This window comes from Siphateles boraxobius, unplaced genomic scaffold (assembly GCF_051911475.1).
Source record: "Siphateles boraxobius isolate OS27281-9 unplaced genomic scaffold, OSU_SipBor_1 202, whole genome shotgun sequence".
NCBI classification, from domain to species: domain Eukaryota; kingdom Metazoa; phylum Chordata; class Actinopteri; order Cypriniformes; family Leuciscidae; genus Siphateles; species Siphateles boraxobius.
In genome coordinates, this window is record NW_027508814.1 from 267,501 (window position 1) to 287,191 (window position 19,691).

A 19,691-nucleotide genomic window follows, 5' to 3' on the forward strand; every position below is an offset into this window, starting at 1 on the left:
CTCCCCCTAGTGGGCGGGGTCATATTACAAAGTTTGCTGCACCATTTTACAATCAAATTTTCATAATTAAATCTTGACGAGACACACATCGTTGGAAAGCTCTGAGACTGAAAGCTCCATATTTGGGCGCTGTTGTGTGATTGAAGTGATATGAAATGTATTAATGTGAAATCACTGTGTGTTTTTGGTTCAATCTCACATGAACCGATATTTTTGTGATTTCAACTTCAAGAACTTCGCCGTGAGTATATCGCTCTTTTACACTCACCGCCGCTGCTTTCTTGCCTTTATCCAGCGCGTCGGCGGACACGTACGCAGTGGCCACGGCGTAACTGGCCCACACGGCGCTGACGGGGACCAGCGCGCGGAACGCCTCGCCAACCTCGTTAGCATAACCTGCGGACAAATCATAGACTGTAAAAAAATATGCGCAAAGTTTCGGTGACATCACCAGTAGTGTTTTTGAAGAGCATTTCTGAAGCCCAAAGTGAGCCGAGCCGGCCGCCGCCATCTTGACAGCGTCACTCCCGGGTAAACGAAAATGGGCGGATTAGCTGAGGTGACGTGACACTAACGCTAGCAGACAAATGGCTAGTAGTGACTTCAGCGGCAATCCACCTGTCACTCAAGTGGCCACGCCCTTAATTATGCAGAACTTTAAGGCTTAATATAATTTAAACGGATGAGTTATAAAAGCATTCAGCCCCCTCACAGTCGTCATGAAGGGCAAAATTAGCTATATAGACCAAAACCACTTTTTGCACCAGACTGTAAACATGTTTTTTCTGCTGTAGAGTTAGGTGTTTTAACAGGCGGGTCTATGGGATTGAGTCTCTCCTGCAGCTCTAGTGGCCAGTCGAGGAACTGAGAGGAGGTTCTGGTTGAGAAACACACCAGACTCATCAGCTGCTCCAGAGAATCCATCAAACACACACACACACACATACACACACACACTGACTGCAAAGAAACTTCAACATTTACAGCTTCATCATGATGCTTCTTGTTCTTGAGAACATAATCTGTTTCAGTGATTTCCAATGGTCAATTTTTTTAAGTGTGAAAATATATTGAATTGTGTGCATTTATAAATGCAACTTAAATGCATAAAATTAAATTAGCTGTAGAAAAATACAAAGGCCATTTTATCGCAGAACAGATTAAAATGACCAACATACAATGTTTACACTCATAAATAATTTAAGATGTGATGGAAATGACGCAGAATTGTTCTGCTGTTCATGGAGAAAAAATAAACGAGTGACGGAGTCAAAGAGACTTTTCTGAATGTTTTACAGGAACAAAAGTAACATGTATATGACTTTGGTAAATCATAATTATGACATAAAAGTTGATATTATGACAAAAACTTTTAGATCTCATTCACACTAATACTTGTATTATTATTATGACCATCAATAAGCTGCAATAATGCAGGATCAGTTCAGATCGTGTGAAGAACTCAAACATACTGACTAGACTAGACTAACTAGACTAGACTAACTAGACTAACCGGACTGACTCACACAAAACTCGTTCTGGAGGTCAGAGTGACTTTCACTCACCTAGAAATCTGACCCACGTGTCTCGGTAAATATCCACACGTTTCTCGGGCGATTCCTCCATACTGACCCGCGTGTGTGTGTGTGTGTGTGTGTGTGTGTGTGTGTGTGTGTGTGTGTGTGTGTGCGTGATATCTGAGGTAGAACTCGATCAGATCAGAGATGTTGACATCTGATGTTGTTCACACACACTCAGACGCGCCATACTGGACCTGTTCTCAGGGACTGTCTGCAAATCTCTCACACACACACACACACACACACACACACACACACACACACACACACACACACACACACACACACACACACACTACATTATTAATTCATCTTTATTCATGTTTCCTTTGTGAGTTGCACTCTAAGTCAGAGTCAGAGTTAATTTACTATTTACATTAATCACATGCGAATTTGAATCCAGAAATGATGTTGATGATGATAATCTGTCCGTTTCACTGATTGGACATACAAAGTCTTGTATTTTTAAAGCGTCTAACGTTAGTTTGATTATGTAGCAAACAGAAATTTAATTTCCTTAAAGTTACCTCGTTAATATGCCTGTATTAGATAGATAATGTTATTCCTACTGAAACACAACATTATTATGGTCTAAAATAAATATTTGGTGTTGTTTTCCGTTTCCTCGTGACTTTTTTTTAAAGTGTAATTTTACGACAGTCCCTAAACTAGTTCTACGTAATATACTCCGGAAGTGAGGCGACTCTACAATAATCAACATTATTATTATTATTATTATTATTATTATTATTATTATTATTATTAATAATAATAATAATAATAATAATAATAATAATAATAATACAGTCACGTTAGTGATGATTTACTAAATTATAGAATAGGTTATACATTCTGGATTTTTCTACAGTATGAGGCGTGCGTATAAAATGAAAAAGCACAAATTCCGTGGACTAAAGAGGTTGTTAAATGTAGAGAGTGACTATACTCTAAACGCTAAGTTACCATTTTGGTAACGTTAGATCTTTTATGATCACAAATCTCCGGTCCCGTTTGCTGATGTGTGGGAGGGCTTATGTATGACTGACAGGCAAGAAAGCCAATCGCTAGGCGTTGTGTAAGAGCTGCAGCCAATCAGGTGACAGCATGAGGCGACAGCAGGGCTCGATGAGCGCGAGCGTGAGTCCAGCGACGCGTTTGAATATCGTTGAATTTAAACAATGATTTCAAGATCGTCGCTGGTTTTATTTGCAGTTTTCTGCTTTGGTTTATGCGACGATGGCCATGAAATGGAAGAGTTTTTAAAGAGAGAGTATTCCCTGTCAAAGCCATACCAGGGTAAGAGACACTCATGATTCATTTTCTTTGGCTCTTATTTAGCTCTTAATAATAATAATGTGAATGATCAATATTTCACATTCATGATCAGTTTTCGAGTGTTTACATCATGTTTTCAGCTGCTTTATTTCACGCTGTTATTGTGTTGGCGCTGAACGTTGGGCGGTCCATCAGAGTTATAATCATTTTAATCATTTACATTTTGCAATATATATAACGTTATATAGTCGTATCGTATAACACCTGTGCAAATTTTATTAATGCTAATAATTAATAAATAACACAACTCCTCAGAGCTGGAATTGAATCCAGTCTTATAGGGGTCCCGCCCCGGTTTAGCGTAATAAGTTGATATTGGGACACATTAGGAGAAAACAAAAAGTACACAAGGTTTTTAAATATTTCTGCTTCAAAATGTTTTAAATAATTATGTAATGATTTGTGGTCCTACTTTAAACTGTATGTGACATTTTCAGATTTTCATATCACCATTATTGATGAAGATTTGATCATGGTGTCACATATTGAATAAAGTGCTGTCCTCCTAACAGGTTTAATAACTTTTTTTCTTAACAGATTAAAGTGCAAAATAATAATAAAGAACAATAGGTAACACTAAAAAATAAGGTCCCATTAGTTGTGTGTGTGTGTGTGTGTGTGTGTGTGTGTGTGTGTGTGTGTGTGTGTGTGTGTGTGTGTGTGAGTGAGAGAGAGTGAGAGAGTGTGTGTGTGAGAGAGTGAGTGTGTGTGTGAGAGAGAGTGTGTGTGTGTGTGTGTGTGTGTGTGTGTGTGTGTGTGTGTGTGTGTGTGTGTGTGTGTGTGAGTGAGAGTGTGTGTGTGTGTGTGTGTGTGTGCAGGTGTGGGCGTCTCGGGCTCGTCTCACTAGGAATTAATGGGAGATGCTCTGATCTGTGTGTGTGTGTGTGTGTGTGTGCAGGTGTGGGCGTCTCGGGCTCGTCTCACTGGGAGTTAATGGGAGATGCTCTGATCTGTGTGTGTGTGTGCAGGTGTGGGCGTCTCGGGCTCGTCTCACTGGGAGTTAATGGGAGATGCTCTGATCACTACAGATCATGTTCGTCTCACTCCAGATCAGCAGAGCAAACAGGGAGCCATATGGAGCCGAATGGTGAGTCCCTTCATGATCAATGATTCCTCTCTAGTGTTCACTTCATGACTGATGATCCCTCTCTAGTGTTCACTTCATGACTGATGATCCCTCTCTAGTGTTCACTTCATGACTGATGATCCCTCTCTAGTGTTCACTTCATGACCGCTGATCCCTCTCTAGTGTTCACTTCATGACCGCTGATCCCTCTCTAGTGTTCACTTCATGACTGATGATCCCTCTCTAGTGTTCACTTCATGATCGATGATCCCTCTCTAGTGTTCACTTCATGACTGATGATCCCTCTCTAGTGTTCACTTCATGACTGATGATCCCTCTCTAGTGTTCACTTCATGACTGATGATCCCTCTCTAGTGTTCACTTCATGACCGCTGATCCCTCTCTAGTGTTCACTTCATGACTGATGATCCCTCTCTAGTGTTCACTTCATGATCGATGATCCCTCTCTAGTGTTCACTTCATGACTGATGATCCCTCTCTAGTGTTCACTTCATGACTGATGATCCCTCTCTAGTGTTCACTTCATGACCGCTGATCCCTCTCTAGTGTTCACTTCATGACTGATGATCCCTCTCTAGTGTTCACTTCATGACCGCTGATGTTCACTAGTGTGTGTGTGTGTGTGTGTGTGTGCAGCCATGTCACCTGAGGGATTGGGAACTACAGGTTCACTTTAAGGTTCACGGTCGAGGGAAGAAGAATCTGAATGGGGACGGTCTGGCGGTCTGGTACACGAAGGAGCGCATGAGGAAAGGTATGTTAATAACTGCAGTAATAACTGATATTCATCTCTCACTGATCAGGGCTTATGATGATGGTGTCTCACTGCAGGTCCGGTGTTTGGGAACCGGGATTTCTTCACTGGACTCGGTGTGTTTGTGGACACGTATCCCAACGAGGAGAAACTTCTGGAGGTACAGGAATACAGTGTGTGTTATCGGTAGGGTTGGGTATCGGTTGGGTTATATCCGATACCAGTACCTACTCGGTATTTTTTAAACGGTTCTCAAAACGGTACTTAAGAAAACGAAACCGCACACACTTTGTCAAAAAATAATACCATTTTATTTACAGGGCCAAACTGGACACAATATTAACTTAAATCTTTAAACAATATAAATACAAGTAACATATGATAATAATAAACCAATATAAAATAAAAATTCACATTTACATAATATCAAATAAAACAATATTGTATCAAACAATGTAATAATACTGGAGATTAATAGAGATTACTACCAGGGTAATCTAATCTCGACACGGCTCCAGGTTCCCATGTTTTGTCTGCTTGATCCAGTCATGTAAGTTATCTGGTCGTTGTACTAGTTACGGCAGCGCTTAGCTTGGCGAGTTTGGTGTTTCGTTCCCACCGCGTCTTCGCTACGCAGCGTTGAGTGAACCTGTGAAAGAGAACGTCTCTGGTTACTGGTGTAACCTATGTTCTCTGAATAGGGAACGAGACGCTGCGTTCGCGGCCGACAAGCTTCCTTTCGGAGCAGAGAAATCTGGAGCAGATGATGCGCGCGCTAATATAATATGACGACGTAAGAGCGTCGAGGCGGCGCCCGCGCCAACAGCCAATGGATTGGCGTGATTCTACACTGATGCCCGCAAATTAGTTAAAATCTCCCGAATCAAGAGCGGAGATTTCACACGGCGGAGAGGGAGAGAGCGAGAGACCTTGCGTTTGTGTGCCTCATGTCCGACAACACCCGATAACAGCCAGTCCTACTGTATAAACCTCCTCTGTTTGGTGTTCTGCTGTTTTGTTACTGTATATTTGTTGATGCTGTGTTTATGTATTATCTCCTTGTTCGGTGAGCTTGAGCTTGGGAAAGGCATTTTATAAATAAAACCAATACTTTTGTCCATATAGTGTATGTTTTCAGAAGTGAATGTTCAGTGTTTGTGTGTTTGTAGGCTCAGAGGAAGCGATACACGCCGCGCACGCAGGTAACCTAGCGTTCGCTAATCAGCCTCAGTGATGGTCATGTGACTCTGTACACCGGTGACTGACTGATCTCCTGTGTATGTGCTAGCGTATCTTCCCGTACGTGTTAGCTATGGTGGGCAACGGCTCGATCAGCTACGACCACGATCGGGACGGGCGTCCCTCAGAACTGGGCGGCTGCAGCGCGATGGTGCGAAACCTGAAGCACGACAGCTTTCTGTTCATCAGATACGTGCGCCGCAGACTCACGGTGAGTGTGTGTGTGTGTGTGTGTGTGTGTGTGTGTGTGTGTGTGTGTGTGTGTGCACTGCAGACTCACGGTGAGAGATATATATATTTTTTTTATTCCTAAGTATTTTTTTCTATCAGGTTAAACTTTGATTAGTTACTCAAACCTTTATCTAAAGCTCTCACCGTCGGTCGTACATATCCGCCATGTTTTGTAGTTTTTTAACACTTTTTTTACTCGTGTTTGTAGTTCCTCTAAAGCGCAATGGGTTATGGGTAATATTAGTCGTTATAGTGAGCACGGATCCACACTTGGTCCACACGGGAATTCTGGCACACTCTTCAACACACTATTCTAATCTCTCACACTGTTTAGGATGGATAGTGTGAACATTGAGACGCAGGGCATCTCTCCTTCCTGATGAACGTGTCTCAAACACACACAGAACGAGCTGACGTGTGTGTGTGTGTGTGTGCAGATCATGCTGGATATCGACGGGCAGCACGAGTGGAGAGATTGTCTGGATGTTCCCGGTGTTCGTCTGCCGCAGGGCTTCTACTTCGGAGCGTCAGCCGTCACTGGAGATCTGTCAGGTGAGACCGACCACAGCCTTCACGTCTCTCGTTATCAACACTGAAGAGACTTAAGCTGCAGTCACTGGCCACTAGAGACCGGCTGCAGATGAGACTCAATCCCATAGACCCCCATGTTAAAATGCCAAACTTTACAGCAGAAAAAAATGCTGGTTACGAACATAACTGTGGTTCTATGACTGGGTGGAAGACTGCCAGAGCCAGATCCCTCAAGCTTGACACTACTGTCAGCACTGCACTGCTGTGGGAACTGCACGACTGTCGGAACTGCTGTCGGCACTGCTGTCGGCACTGCTGTCGGCACTGCTGTCGGCACTGCACTGCTGTCGCTACTGTCGGCACTGCTGTCGGCACTGCTGTCGGCACTGCTGTCGGCACTGCACTGCTGTCGCTACTGTCGGCACTGCACTGCTGTCGCTACTGTCGGCACTGCACTGCTGTCGCTACTGTCGGCACTGCACTCCTGTCAGCACTGCTGTCGGCACTTCACTGCTGTCGCTACTGTCGGCACTGCACTCCTGTCGCTACTGTCGGCACTGCACTGCTGTCGCTACTGTCGGCACTGCACTGCTGTCGCTACTGTCGGCACTGCACTCCTGTCGCTACTGTCGGCACTGCACTGCTGTCGCTACTGTCGGCACTGCACTCCTGTCAGCACTGCTGTCGGCACTTCACTGCTGTCGCTACTGTCGGCACTGCACTCCTGTCGCTACTGTCGGCACTGCTGTCGGCACTACTGTCGGCACTGCACTGCTGTCGCTACTGTCGGCACTGCACTGCTGTCGGCACTACTGTCGGCACTGCACTCCTGTCAGCACTGCTGTCGGCACTGCTGTCGGCACTGCACTCCTGTCAGCACTGCTGTCGGCACTACTGTTGGCACTTCACTGCTGTCGCTACTGTTGGCACTGCTGTCGGCACTGCACTGCTGTCGCTACTGTCGGCACTGCTGTCGGCACTGCACTGCTGTCGCTACTGTCGGCACTGCTGTCGGCACTACTGTCGGCACTGCACTGCTGTCGACACTCCTGTCGGCACTGCACTGCTGTCGGCACTCCTGTCGGCACTGCACTGCTGTCGGCACTCCTGTCGGCACTGCACTGCTGTCGGCACTCCTGTCGGCACTGCACTGCTGTTGGCACTCCTGTCGGCACTGCTGTCGGCACTACTGTCGGCACTGCACTCCTGTCGGCACTGCTGTCGCCACTACTGTCGACACTTCTGTAATCACCACTGTCTGCACTACTGTCGGCACTGCACTGCTGTCGGCACTGCTGTCGGCACTACTGTCGGCACTGCACTGCTGTTGGCACTCCTGTCGGCACTACTGTCGGCACTGCACTGCTGTTGGCACTCCTGTCGGCATTGCACTGCTGTCGCTACTGTCGGCACTGCTGTCGGCACTACTGTCGGCACTGCACTGCTGTCGACACTCCTGTCGGCACTACTGTCGGCACTGCACTGCTGTTGGCACTCCTGTCGGCACTGCTGTCGGCACTACTGTCGGCACTGCAGTCCTGTCAGCACTGCTGTCGGCACTACTGTCGGCACTGCACTCCTGTCGGCACTGCTGTCGGCACTACTGTCGGCACTGCACTCCTGTCAGCACTGCTGTCGGCACTGCTGTCGGCACTGCACTGCTGTCGCTACTGTCGGCACTACTGTCGGCACTGCACTGCTGTCAGCACTGCTGTCGGCACTACTGTCGGCACTGCACTACTGTCAGAACTGCTGTCGGCACTGCTGTCGGCACTGCACTCCTGTCAGCACTGCTGTCAGCACTGCTGTCGGCACTACTGTTGGCACTGCACTGCTGTCTCTACTGTCGGCACTACTGTAGGCACTGCACTGCTGTCGCTACTGTCGGCACTGCACTCCTGTCAGCACTGCTGTCGGCACTGCTATAGGCACTACTGTCGGCACTGCACTCCTGTCAGCACTGCTGTCGGCACTACTGTCGGCACTGCACTGCTGTCGCTACTGTCGGCACTACTGTCGGCACTGCACTGCTGTCGACACTTCTGTCGGCACTGCACTGCTGTTGGCACTCCTGTCGGCACTGCTGTCGGCACTACTGTCGGCACTGCACTGCTGTCGGCACTCCTGTCGGCACTACTGTTGGCACTACTGTCGGCACTGCACTGCTGTTGGCACTCCTGTCGGCACTGCTGTTGGCACTGCTGTCGCCACTACTGTGGTCACTGCTGTCATCACTACTGTCGGCACTGCTGTCGGCACTCCTGTCGGCACTGCACTGCTGTCGACACTCCTGTCGGCACTGCACTGCTGTTGGCACTCCTGTCGGCACTACTGTCGGCACTGCACTGCTGTTGGCACTCCTGTCGGCACTGCACTGCTGTCACTGCTGTCGGCACTACTGTCGGCACTGCACTGCTGTCGACACTCCTGTCGGCACTACTGTCGGCACTGCACTGCTGTTGGCACTCCTGTCGGCACTGCTGTCGCTACTGTCGGCACTACTGTCGGCACTGCACTGCTGTCAGAACTGCTGTCGGCACTACTGTTGGCACTGCACTGCTGTCGCTACTGTCGGCACTACTGTCGGCACTGCACTGCTGTCGCTACTGTCGGCACTGCACTCCTGCAGGACTGCTGTCGGCACTGCTATCGGCACTACTGTCGGCACTGCACTCCTGTCGGCACTACTGTCGGCACTGCACTACTGTCAGAACTGCTGTCAGCACTACTGTCGGCACTGCACTACTGTCAGAACTGCTGTCGGCACTACTGTTGGCACTGCACTGCTGTCGCTACTGTCGGCACTACTGTCGGCACTGCACTGCTGTCGCTACTGTCGGCACTGCACTCCTGCAGGACTGCTGTCGGCACTGCTATCGGCACTACTGTCGGCACTGCACTCCTGTCGGCACTACTGTCGGCACTGCACTGCTGTCGCTACTGTCGGCACTGCTGTCGGCACTACTGTCGGCACTGCACTGCTGTTGACACTCCTGTCGGCACTGCACTGCTGTTGGCACTCCTGTCGGCACTGCACTGCTGTTGGCACTCCTGTCGGCACTACTGTCGGCACTGCACTCAGGAGTGTCGGCACTACTGTCGGTACTGCTGTCGGCACCGCTGTCGGGAATTGCTGTCGGCACCACTGTCGGGAATTGCTCTACTCTACTGTCGGCACTGCTTGCTGCCGGCACTGCTGTCGGCTCTACTGTTGGCACTGCTTGCTGTCGGCACTGCTGTCGGCACTACTGTCGCCACTGCTGTCGGGAATTGCTGTCGGCACCGCTGTCGGGAATTGCTGTCGGCACCACTGTCGGGAATTGCTGTCGGCACCACTGTCGGGAACTGCTGTCGGCACCACTGTCGGGAATTGCTGTCGGCACTACTGTCGGTGCTGCTGTCGGCACCGCTGTCGGGAATTGCTGTCGGCACCACTGTCGGGAATTGCTGTCGGCACCACTGTCGGGAATTGCTGTCGGCACCACTGTCGGGAACTGCTGTCGGCACCACTGTCGGGAATTGCTGTCGGCACTACTGTCGGTGCTGCTGTCGGCACCACTGTCGGGAACTGCTGTCGGCACCACTGTCGGGAATTGCTGTCGGCACTACTGTCGGTGCTGCTGTCGGCACCGCTGTCGGGAATTGCTGTCGGCACCACTGTCGGGAATTGCTGTCGGCACTACTGTCGGTGCTGCTGTCGGCACCACTGTCGGGAACTGCTGTCGGCACCACTGTCGGGAATTGCTGTCGGCACTACTGTCGGTGCTGCTGTCGGCACCGCTGTCGGGAACTGCTGTCGGCACCACTGTCGGGAATTGCTGTCGGCACTACTGTCGGTGCTGCTGTCGGCACCACTGTCGGGAACTGCTGTCGGCACCACTGTCGGGAATTGCTGTCGGCACTACTGTCGGTGCTGCTGTCGGCACCGCTGTCGGGAATTGCTGTCGGCACCACTGTCGGGAATTGCTGATGGCACCACTGTCGGGAACTGCTGTACTCTACTGTCGGCACTGCTTGCTGTCGGCACTGCTGTCGGCACTACTGTTGGCACTGCTTGCTGTCGGCACTGCTGTCGGCACTGCTGTCGGCACTGCTGTCGGCACTGCTGTCGGCACTGCTGTCGGCACTACTGTCGGCACTGCTGTCGGCACTGCTGTCGGCACTGCTGTCGGCACTACTGTCGGCACTGCTGTCGGCACTGCTGTCGGCACTGCTGTGAGCTCCCCAAGAGTCCCAGAGAGTAGTGTAGTTCTCAATGCGGCCAACCTGAAGATGCCTTTATTTATTTTATTTATTTATTTATTTGATATGGACATAACAACAGCATTGGACGAACCAGATACCTTGTTTTCAGTGTTATAGCAAAATTGCTAATTTGCAACACTTGTCCATAGGAGACAACACATGTCACCAATCACAACACAAAAAAGTAAAGTAAAAATAAATACAGTAGTAACAAAGATTAGCAATACAAAACATCACTATACATGTTATACAGCATTAGCATGTGTGCAGCTTTGACTTGACTTTAGCCACTGTTTTAGACCTCTATCGAAGCTGGGCATGTCTGTCTGCAATTTTAAGTCAGTGGGCAGAGAGTTCCATAGTCTTGTACCGTTATAAGAGAAACTTGACTGACCGATAGATTTCATACATTTTGGAAGAACACAGTCCCCACTGACTGAGGCTCTGGTGGATGGTCTAAGTGAACCTTGACGCCTACGAATGAGAGCAGAAAACAGTGGCGACACATTGCTGTTCAGACATTTAAAAACCAATTTCAAAATACTAAAATTTATAAAATTTTCAAAAGTAAAAAAATTATGTCTATGAATTATGTCACAATGATGCGATGTCACAGGTTTTCTATCAAAAACCTTTACCGCCTGCTTGTACTGTGAGACAACCGGCTTTAGTATTGACGGGGATGTTTGTGACCAAGATGTTACGCAGTAGGACAGATGTGGAAAAATCATTGCATGCATATATAACCGGGCGGCCTGAAAAGATAATTCCTTCCTAATAAAACGGAAACAGTTCAAATTAGATTTAACCTTTTTACAAATGTTTTTGACTTGACTCTGAAATTTGAGATTGTTGTCAATAATTATCCCAAGATATTTAACCTCTTCTTCTTCTTGAATAATTTCATTGTTTATGCTTACTTCAAAAGTACTATCTGAGGGTCGTTTTTTATTTGAGAAACAAATAGCAACAGTTTTCTTCACATTTAAGGTCAGGTGAGACAATTCAAACCACTTTGAGATATCTGTTAGGGCTAGTGTCAGCTTCTGCGCGGCTATGGCTGAGGTTCTAGCAGATAGATGGACAACTGTATCATCTGCATACAGCTGGCAGTTGACATCTTTGCAGCTATCAGGGAAATCATTGATGTACATTGTAAACAGCAACGGCCCCAGCACTGATCCCTGAGGAACCCCCATATTGTTAGGGCAAAGAGCTGACATCACCCCATTTACCTTTACGCACTGTTGTCTATCCTCAAGATATGATTTTAACCAAGCTAATGAACTAGGTGACATTTTGAAGAGCTGGAGTTTGTTAATAAGCACACTGTGATCCACTGTGTCGAAGGCCTTTTTCAAGTCCAAGAATACCGCACCAACTACTTGCCCTTTATCTAGAGACCCTTTAATCTTCTCTAGCAAGTAACAATTAGCTGTTTCAGTGCTGTATTTGCGCCTAAAACCAAACTGTTGAGGATGCAGCAGCTGGTTTGACTCTAGATGATCAATAAGTTGTTCTGCAATAACCTTCTCCAGGATTTTGGACACAACTGGTAAAATTGCAATAGGCCTATAATTATTGGGTGTATCCTTTTCCCCTGACTTGTGGATAGGTGTTATTACAGCGTGCTTCCAGCACTGTGGAAATGTACTTAATCGAATTGAGAGATTAACTAAATGCGTAATTGGTTGCAACAGACTGTCCTGATGTTTTTTGATCAGGGTTATACTTATATTGTGTATGTCTTTAGCTGCGGAGTCTTTCATATTTGTAATTATCTTTTTAACTCTATCAGAAGAGATTTCTTGAATTTTAAACAAGCTTGCATTAACTAAATTAACTTCTTCTACACATGTCACCTTATTGTTGAATTTATTTGCTAGTTCATAAACAGAGTCTATAAAAAAATATTAAAAACACCCGCCATTGACTCACTATTATTAACAAGAGTACCATCAACTTTGATAGAATCTATTCTAACGTGTTTTTTCTTTGCAGGGTTGGTTAAGTAGTTTATGTGTTGCCATAGTTTACGACTACTACCATTAGCCTCTTCTATCTTTTTAGTAAAATAATCAATTTTAGCTTTACGCAGATTGCTTAAAACTTGATTTCTAAGTGTAGTATAAATTAGATGATCCGTACAATTTCTAGTTTTCAAAGATGTTTTACGTGCGGTATCACGTTTTTTCATAATGTGCCAAATATCACCATTAAACCATGGAAGAGAGTATTTCTTTGATTTGCTCGTCCATGTTTTAGTATACTTTTTTATCGTGTTACTTATTGTAGTGACAAAGATATTAGCACTTTGATTCACATTGGACTCTTTCATAACATTATCCCAATTTATTTGATTCAGTTCTTCTTCAAAGTTATTTTGTTTTGCTTTTGGAATTCCTATTTTCTGTATTTTTGTTTCTTGGTTGTAGTAAGTCAATCGTTTTTTACCCAGTTTCCTAACAATTAAGGTCATGTTATGATCCGAGAGTCCAGTGATAAGGTTATAAGTTTTTGTTATTCTTTCAGGCCTGTTTGAAAAAATTAAATCAATCAGCGTTTTACTACTTCTAGTGATTCTAGTAGGTTTGTCTATGAGCTGTTTATACTTAAATTTATCTACTAGAGCTTTTAATTTCTTTTTACTATTTTTTTCTATCCAGTTAATGTTAAAATCACCCAGTATTAGGCTTTCAGAGCAGTCCATGTTTGAGAGAAAACTCTTAAATTCATTATAGAAATTCACACTATGTGAGGGTGAATTGTATAAAACACATAAATTGAATTTCATTGTTGTTGACAAAGTGATTCGTAATACAAGGCACTCCAGTTTCACATTAATTGCAACCTCTTCACATTTAAGTTGATCTCTAATATATATTAACACCCCCCCACCCCTTCCTTGTTCCCGATCTTTTCTAAAGCACTTATAGCCAGGTATATTAACCAGATTTGTTGGAGTACTTTGATTTAACCAACTTTCAGAAACACATAAAAAGTCCGAATTCGATTCGGTTAATAAGTTGTGTAATTGGTCTATTTTTGGTAGAATACTTCTAACATTGAGATGTCCACCTAGTAGTCCTTTAGGTTTCGTTTGTGGATTCCATATAACCTGCGCATGATTTACAGTCTGAAAAAACTTGAGCTGCCTCTGTTTCACTATCGCGCAATTTGAAGTTTTGACCTTTACAGGACACCGTCTTTGTGTATTTTTCGCATAGCGCGTTGTTCGGTCCCCGACGATATGACCATCGGACAGGCCGAGACTTACTGGCGTTGCGAAACGAACGGTGTCCAACGATCCCCCCGACAACTCCGTTACCTCAGGGAACGTTAGATGGTATGGACCGACACACGTTTCCTCGCTCGAAGTTTGTGCAGCTAGTTGCCGCCTCACAGAGGCAGTTACCCCAGCTAATCGAACCGGCTCGCAGATTAACTCACTAGACCTCGCCCAGCAGGATCCCGCCACAGCAGCAGGCGAAACTCGATCAACCGCCGCAACGGCCTCCTGCAGGCACGATGGACTCCTGTGCGACAGAGGATTCCAATCCTGGAATGCATACCCGTCCAAGTAACCAGTTGACGGGGGTATCCCACACAATAGCGAGGGCAGTGCAGCGCAGCCGGTAAACTCGCCGTTACTCCTTGTTGGATCTGTCCAATCGGTGACCACATCCACGTCGATCATTGGTCCCGCCGCTCTCACCGGAGAAATGGAAAAATCGGGGTGAGTGTTTAGCTCAGATGTATGGCATAAAGTAAAAGTGCGTACCTGTGAATTTCCTACAGTGCTCTTGCTATGGTTTAATGCGATGGCACAAGGACTATCCAGCATTGAACCAGTTGTCGGACCGGGGCATTGGTGGATGTCCCCGGATAACAGAAGACAGATGGTAATTATTAGCGCAAGGCTCTGGTGCGGTTTTAATACCGATTTTGTGGGTTTCCTTACTTTGCTGTACAAATGCGGGTAAATGAAAGTAGTTGCCAGGACGTTTCTTCCGAATCCAAAATGTTTGGCGGCTTTGGTTGTTACAATGTCTAAATCCTTCAGAGTTTGACGAGTCTCCGTGTGAAAAAAGTTGTTTGTTAGAAGTGCATACACAAAGAGTACTGCAACTACACCTGCCACACCCGGCGCCGCCATCTTACCCTTTGCTCTCTCTCTTTGCTCTTATAGCCCTCAGAACTGACCCTATTCTCTCGGGAACCGCCAACATCGTGACAGAGTTGAGAACAAGACCTATGAAACTGGTCGACTTCATTGGGGCAAGCTACTTGGATTGCATTTGTCCCAATTCACTGTAATCCCTAAAGCCGCAGTATGGTGGTCCAGATGAGGCGCTTGATCCACTGGTGCGGGGGTGATGCTGCACAGACGCCGGTCGTCTCTCAACACCCTCATGCCTCCAGAGGGGCTCTAATGCCGAACTAACTTTGAGGACACCCTTGGTTCCAGAGCCGGGCCAAACGGAAGAACCCTGACCTGAAATATTTGGTCCATGAATGCAAATCGAAGGAATTGCCTGTGTTCTGGAACAATTGGAACATGAACATAGCCGTCCTTCAAATCTATTGTCACGAACCAATATTGTGGCATAACGGCCTGTAACACATCGGTTGAGCGTAGCATTCGGAACGGCAGAAACTTAAAAAAACGATTCAAATTTCTTATATCTTATATTGGTCGAAACCCGCCGTCTTTTTTAGTAACCACAGTATTGCAGTACCGCTACTGCAATCACGTCACCTCAGCTGATCCGGGCCAAGATGGTGATGGCCGGCTCCGCCCACTTTGGGCTTCAGAAACACTTCGGGTGACGTCACACACACTACGTCCAGTGTTTTATACAGTCTGTGGGTGCGAATGCTTCACCGTCACACCCAGCTTGTGCTCAGTGTGTGTGTGTGTGTGTGTGTGTTTGTTTCAGATAACCATGACCTGATCTCCATGAAGCTGTACCAGCTGACGGTCCTGCGCAGCAAACAGGAGGACGAGGAGCAGGAGGAGGTTCTGGTTCCCAGCGTTGACAACATGGAGCTCCTGAGACGTGAGTATGATCACATGATCACAGCAACTCGCGTGTGTGTCACGTTCCTTACGATCATAAGGTGACTCGATTCTGTTCCCATCTCAATCTGATTAGATATCGATTCATTTGGATATACAGTCAAAACAAAAATTATTCAGACACCAGATATAATTTTTGATATTTTTCTACTAGTGTGTGCAGGACACTATAGATCATTTATGTAAATGAGGAGAGCAGAATAAAGTAAACTGTGACATATTATACCCAAATATTCTTCATACAGCGACTACCAGGAAAAGTTATACAAATTTGGGACCAAAAATGATTGGGACACTTTGAGCTGATCATGTTTTGCTGAAGTGTTTTTTCTTTAATAACTAATGCAGCTTTTTAAACCACAGACTGAACAACATGAAGCATTGCTTGGTAACTGGTTGAGCTAAACTGGTATTATCTAATTGTGTAGTTAAATTTAACAGCTGACAGATATTCAACATAAGTCATGTGTGAGAGTCTAACAGAAAGACGGACAAAACCAGTGAAATATCCACTGAGTTCATAACTCTGAGTTCTTCTCATATTTTATTACCATTTCCTAAATTATAGCGAATAAACTGTGATAATGTGAGATTTTGAAGTTGTCTGAATACATTTTAGTGTGACTGTATATCAGATACAGTACATGTCAGTTTTTCTCAAAAGAAATCTCTGAACTAAAGCTGAAAGGTGAATTTCGGCGGTTGAAACACAGATTGATGGATTACACGAGACATGATTTCAGGAGGTTGTTCTGAATCTTTCAACTTTCTAATTTCAAATTTCAATTTTTTTCTCAGCTTTCTAATCCTGTGACTTAGTTTCATATTAAAAGTATCAATGCACAGATAATGGGATGCAGAAGCTACAGATGATGATGTTTCGAGAAGTTTTGTCCACGCATCAACTGAAAACTACGGAGCCCCCCTAGTCCCACTTTGTCAAAAAAAATGTATTATAACTATCTCGTGGCCTCAAGATAGTAAAGTGTCTGACACATGGACCCTTTGTTATTAAACTGGCCCCTGTAGTGCAATACTTCACATTCTTTTCAATATTCTCTGTTTTAATATTCAGTGTGCAATATAGTTTGCTGCAGTTCTGCTTCTATTTGTTTACTAGTACTGTTAATACAGTAATGTAAATCTTGTAGGCTGCATTTTCAGTCCTTTATAATTCTTCTTCATATTTTATAGCCTATATTTATACTTTCTACATGTATATACTTGTTTATTTACCAACTTCTATTATTATTTATATTCCTTTAAATGTCTTGATGTAACGATGTAAACAAATAGAAGCAGAACTGCAGCAAACTATATTGCACACTGAATATTAAAACAGAGAATATTGAAAAGAATGTGAAGTATTGCACTACAGGGGCCAGTTTAATAACAAAGGGTCCATGTGTCAGACACTTTACTATCTTTACTACTAGGGGGGCTCCGTACTAAACGGCACAGACTGAAAGAAATAAACTGAAAGAATATTTCTTGAGATTTAAGAATGAGTATGGGTTCATCATAGTGTGTGTGTGTGTCCAGCGTACGCAGACGAGGAAGGCATGAGCAGCATCAGCATCTTCTTCTGCGTGCTCTTCTCCATGCTGGGAGTGTTTCTGCTGGTGGTGGTGGGACTGGTTCTGTTCGGGCACTGGAGCGAGAGCCGGCGCAAACGCTTCTACTGACACACACACACACACAAACACTCTCTGTGGCGGGGGAATAACCCGAACGATGAACACTCGACCTGTCGTCATGAAGATGATGATGATGATGAAGGTGTGATGGGCATCACAAGTCTCAGATGGGAATGTCTTCTCAAACTCCTGCTGCCTTCATTCTCTCAACCAGTGCTATATTTATTCATTGTATATTTTATATTTATTAATTGTTTGTACAGAACGTCTAACATCTTGTCCTCTGTCCAGATTCAAATGGGAAATCTGTTTTGTTGATTTTTGTCTCTATTACCTGTACGCCACTGTTGAAGCTCAGATGTTGAAGCACACCTGTCTCCTGTTGTTGAAGCACACCTGTCTCCTGTTGTTATACTCATGATTCACAGCTCGTCTGAACACTAATACCACAGATATTCAGCTCAGAATCTGTTGTTCGTGACGCAGAGGATCATCAGGCTCGTGTGTAATGGAATCAAAGATCAGTTTTCAGGATCAGAGTTTAATGTACCTCACATTTATAGTTAAAAATAAATGTTGAAAATCTATAAAAACATGCTTGAAATTTCCAACTGAATTTACCTTTGCATTAATGCTTTTAGCAGAGACTTCTATCCAAAGCGACTTACAGGAACAAAAGCCGTCAATATCCGTATAGGCGATGCCAGGATTATAAGACAGCGAAAGAAAACTAGAAGCAAAACAAAGGTGTTTTCCCTTTAAATTAATCTTATTTTTCTTAACCCACTGGGAGATTTTTTTCTTGTTTTAATCATAAACTCAGTTCATTTGGATCATCTTTCAGAAAACAGGACTTAATATCTTCAGTCATTTTGCTTCTCCAGTAAAGGTATCTTGATTTAAGAATGTTTAGATATTTGTCCTGGAAAACAAGACAGAAACAATGAGGAAGAACATCATGTTTTCACGCTGATTGTGTTTTCTGACGTATAGCGTTCACATTTGACAGATCAGACTTACATGTGTTTATATTAATGCGTGTGTCAATCCTGTCATGCACACAGACTCATGGGATCTTCATCACATCTTCCTGACGTGTCAGTGATCGTATTATTAAAAACAATTTCAAGACTTGCTCTAGATAAATACCTGCATTATTATGAATCTCTGAAGTTTAATCCACTGCAATCGTGTCTTTCTTTATATTCCAAGATGAAAAAAGTGCATTATCAGAATTGTGTTTAACGTCTCATTTCCCTGAATAAAAGAGCACAGATGACGGACGGCTCAGCATCACCTCTGTGTGTCTATAGCACTTTATAAAACACAGATTGTTTCTGTAGCGAAGTAAGTTGATATAGGAAGGCGGCGGCGGGAACGTTTCACACTAACTCTTCTGGTAAGAACTCTAGCGGCTGCGTTTTGGACCAGCTGTAGTTTGTTTATTAAGCGTGCAGGGCAACCACCCAGTAGAGCATTACAATAATCTAGCCTTGATGTCATGAACTAATTTCCGCATTTGTCATTGAGAGCATATGATGTAATTTAGATATACTTTTAAGATGGAAGAATGCGGTTTTACAGACACTAGACACGTGACTTTCAATTGAAAGATTGGTATCAAAGAGCACACACACCACACACACTCAGGTTCCTAACCGACGACGAGGACTTGACAGAGCAGCCATCAAGTGTTAGACGGTATTCTGGGTTATTACGTGAGGAAGTTCCTAATGATATCTCCTAAGGGTAGCATGTACTGAGTGAACAGCAGCGGTCCTAGTACTGAGCCTTGTGGTACGCCATACTGAACTTGTGGTGGATAAGACATCTCTTCATTTACTGCTACAAACTGATAACGGTCAGATAAGTGTGATTTAAACCATGCTAATGCAAATCCACTAATGCCAACATCATTTGAGGCTATTTAAAAGAATGTTGTGGTCGATATTAGGGTTAGACATACATCAAA

The 19,691-nt window shown here is 45.0% G+C and overlaps 2 protein-coding genes across 6 annotated transcripts in view; one reads left to right on the forward strand and one right to left on the reverse strand.

Annotated features, from left to right (window-relative positions):
• Window positions 1-1,975, reverse strand: part of mtfp1 (mitochondrial fission process 1) — a 13,088-nt gene extending 11,113 nt beyond the window's left edge. The window contains exons 1-3 of the mRNA XM_077237496.1: window positions 1,957-1,975; window positions 1,566-1,791; window positions 269-396 (exon numbers count right to left, since the gene is read on the reverse strand). Of these exons, the coding sequence (XP_077093611.1) occupies window positions 269-396; window positions 1,566-1,626 (189 nt within the window). The 5' untranslated portion in view covers window positions 1,627-1,791; window positions 1,957-1,975. The remainder of the gene's footprint in view (window positions 1-268; window positions 397-1,565; window positions 1,792-1,956) is intronic.
• Window positions 1,976-2,668: 693 nt separating this feature from the next.
• On the forward strand, window positions 2,669-18,998 carry lman2la (lectin, mannose-binding 2-like a). 5 transcript variants are annotated; one of them, XM_077237500.1, is made up of 10 exons: window positions 2,697-2,717; window positions 2,793-2,876; window positions 3,814-4,002; window positions 4,639-4,756; window positions 4,834-4,916; window positions 5,926-5,958; window positions 6,045-6,206; window positions 6,664-6,778; window positions 15,943-16,062; window positions 17,625-18,998. In XM_077237500.1, the coding sequence occupies exons 3-10, from the start codon at window positions 3,919-3,921 to the stop codon at window positions 17,765-17,767; spliced, it is 858 nt and encodes a 285-aa protein (XP_077093615.1). In that variant the 5' UTR covers window positions 2,697-2,717; window positions 2,793-2,876; window positions 3,814-3,918; the 3' UTR covers window positions 17,768-18,998. The 5 variants fall into 5 exon arrangements, with proteins under 5 accessions (XP_077093612.1, XP_077093615.1, XP_077093613.1 ...); XM_077237498.1 differs by having other exon boundaries at window positions 2,700-2,717; window positions 3,884-4,002; XM_077237497.1 differs by having other exon boundaries at window positions 2,669-2,876; window positions 3,884-4,002.
• The last annotated feature ends 693 nt before the right edge of the window (window positions 18,999-19,691 follow it).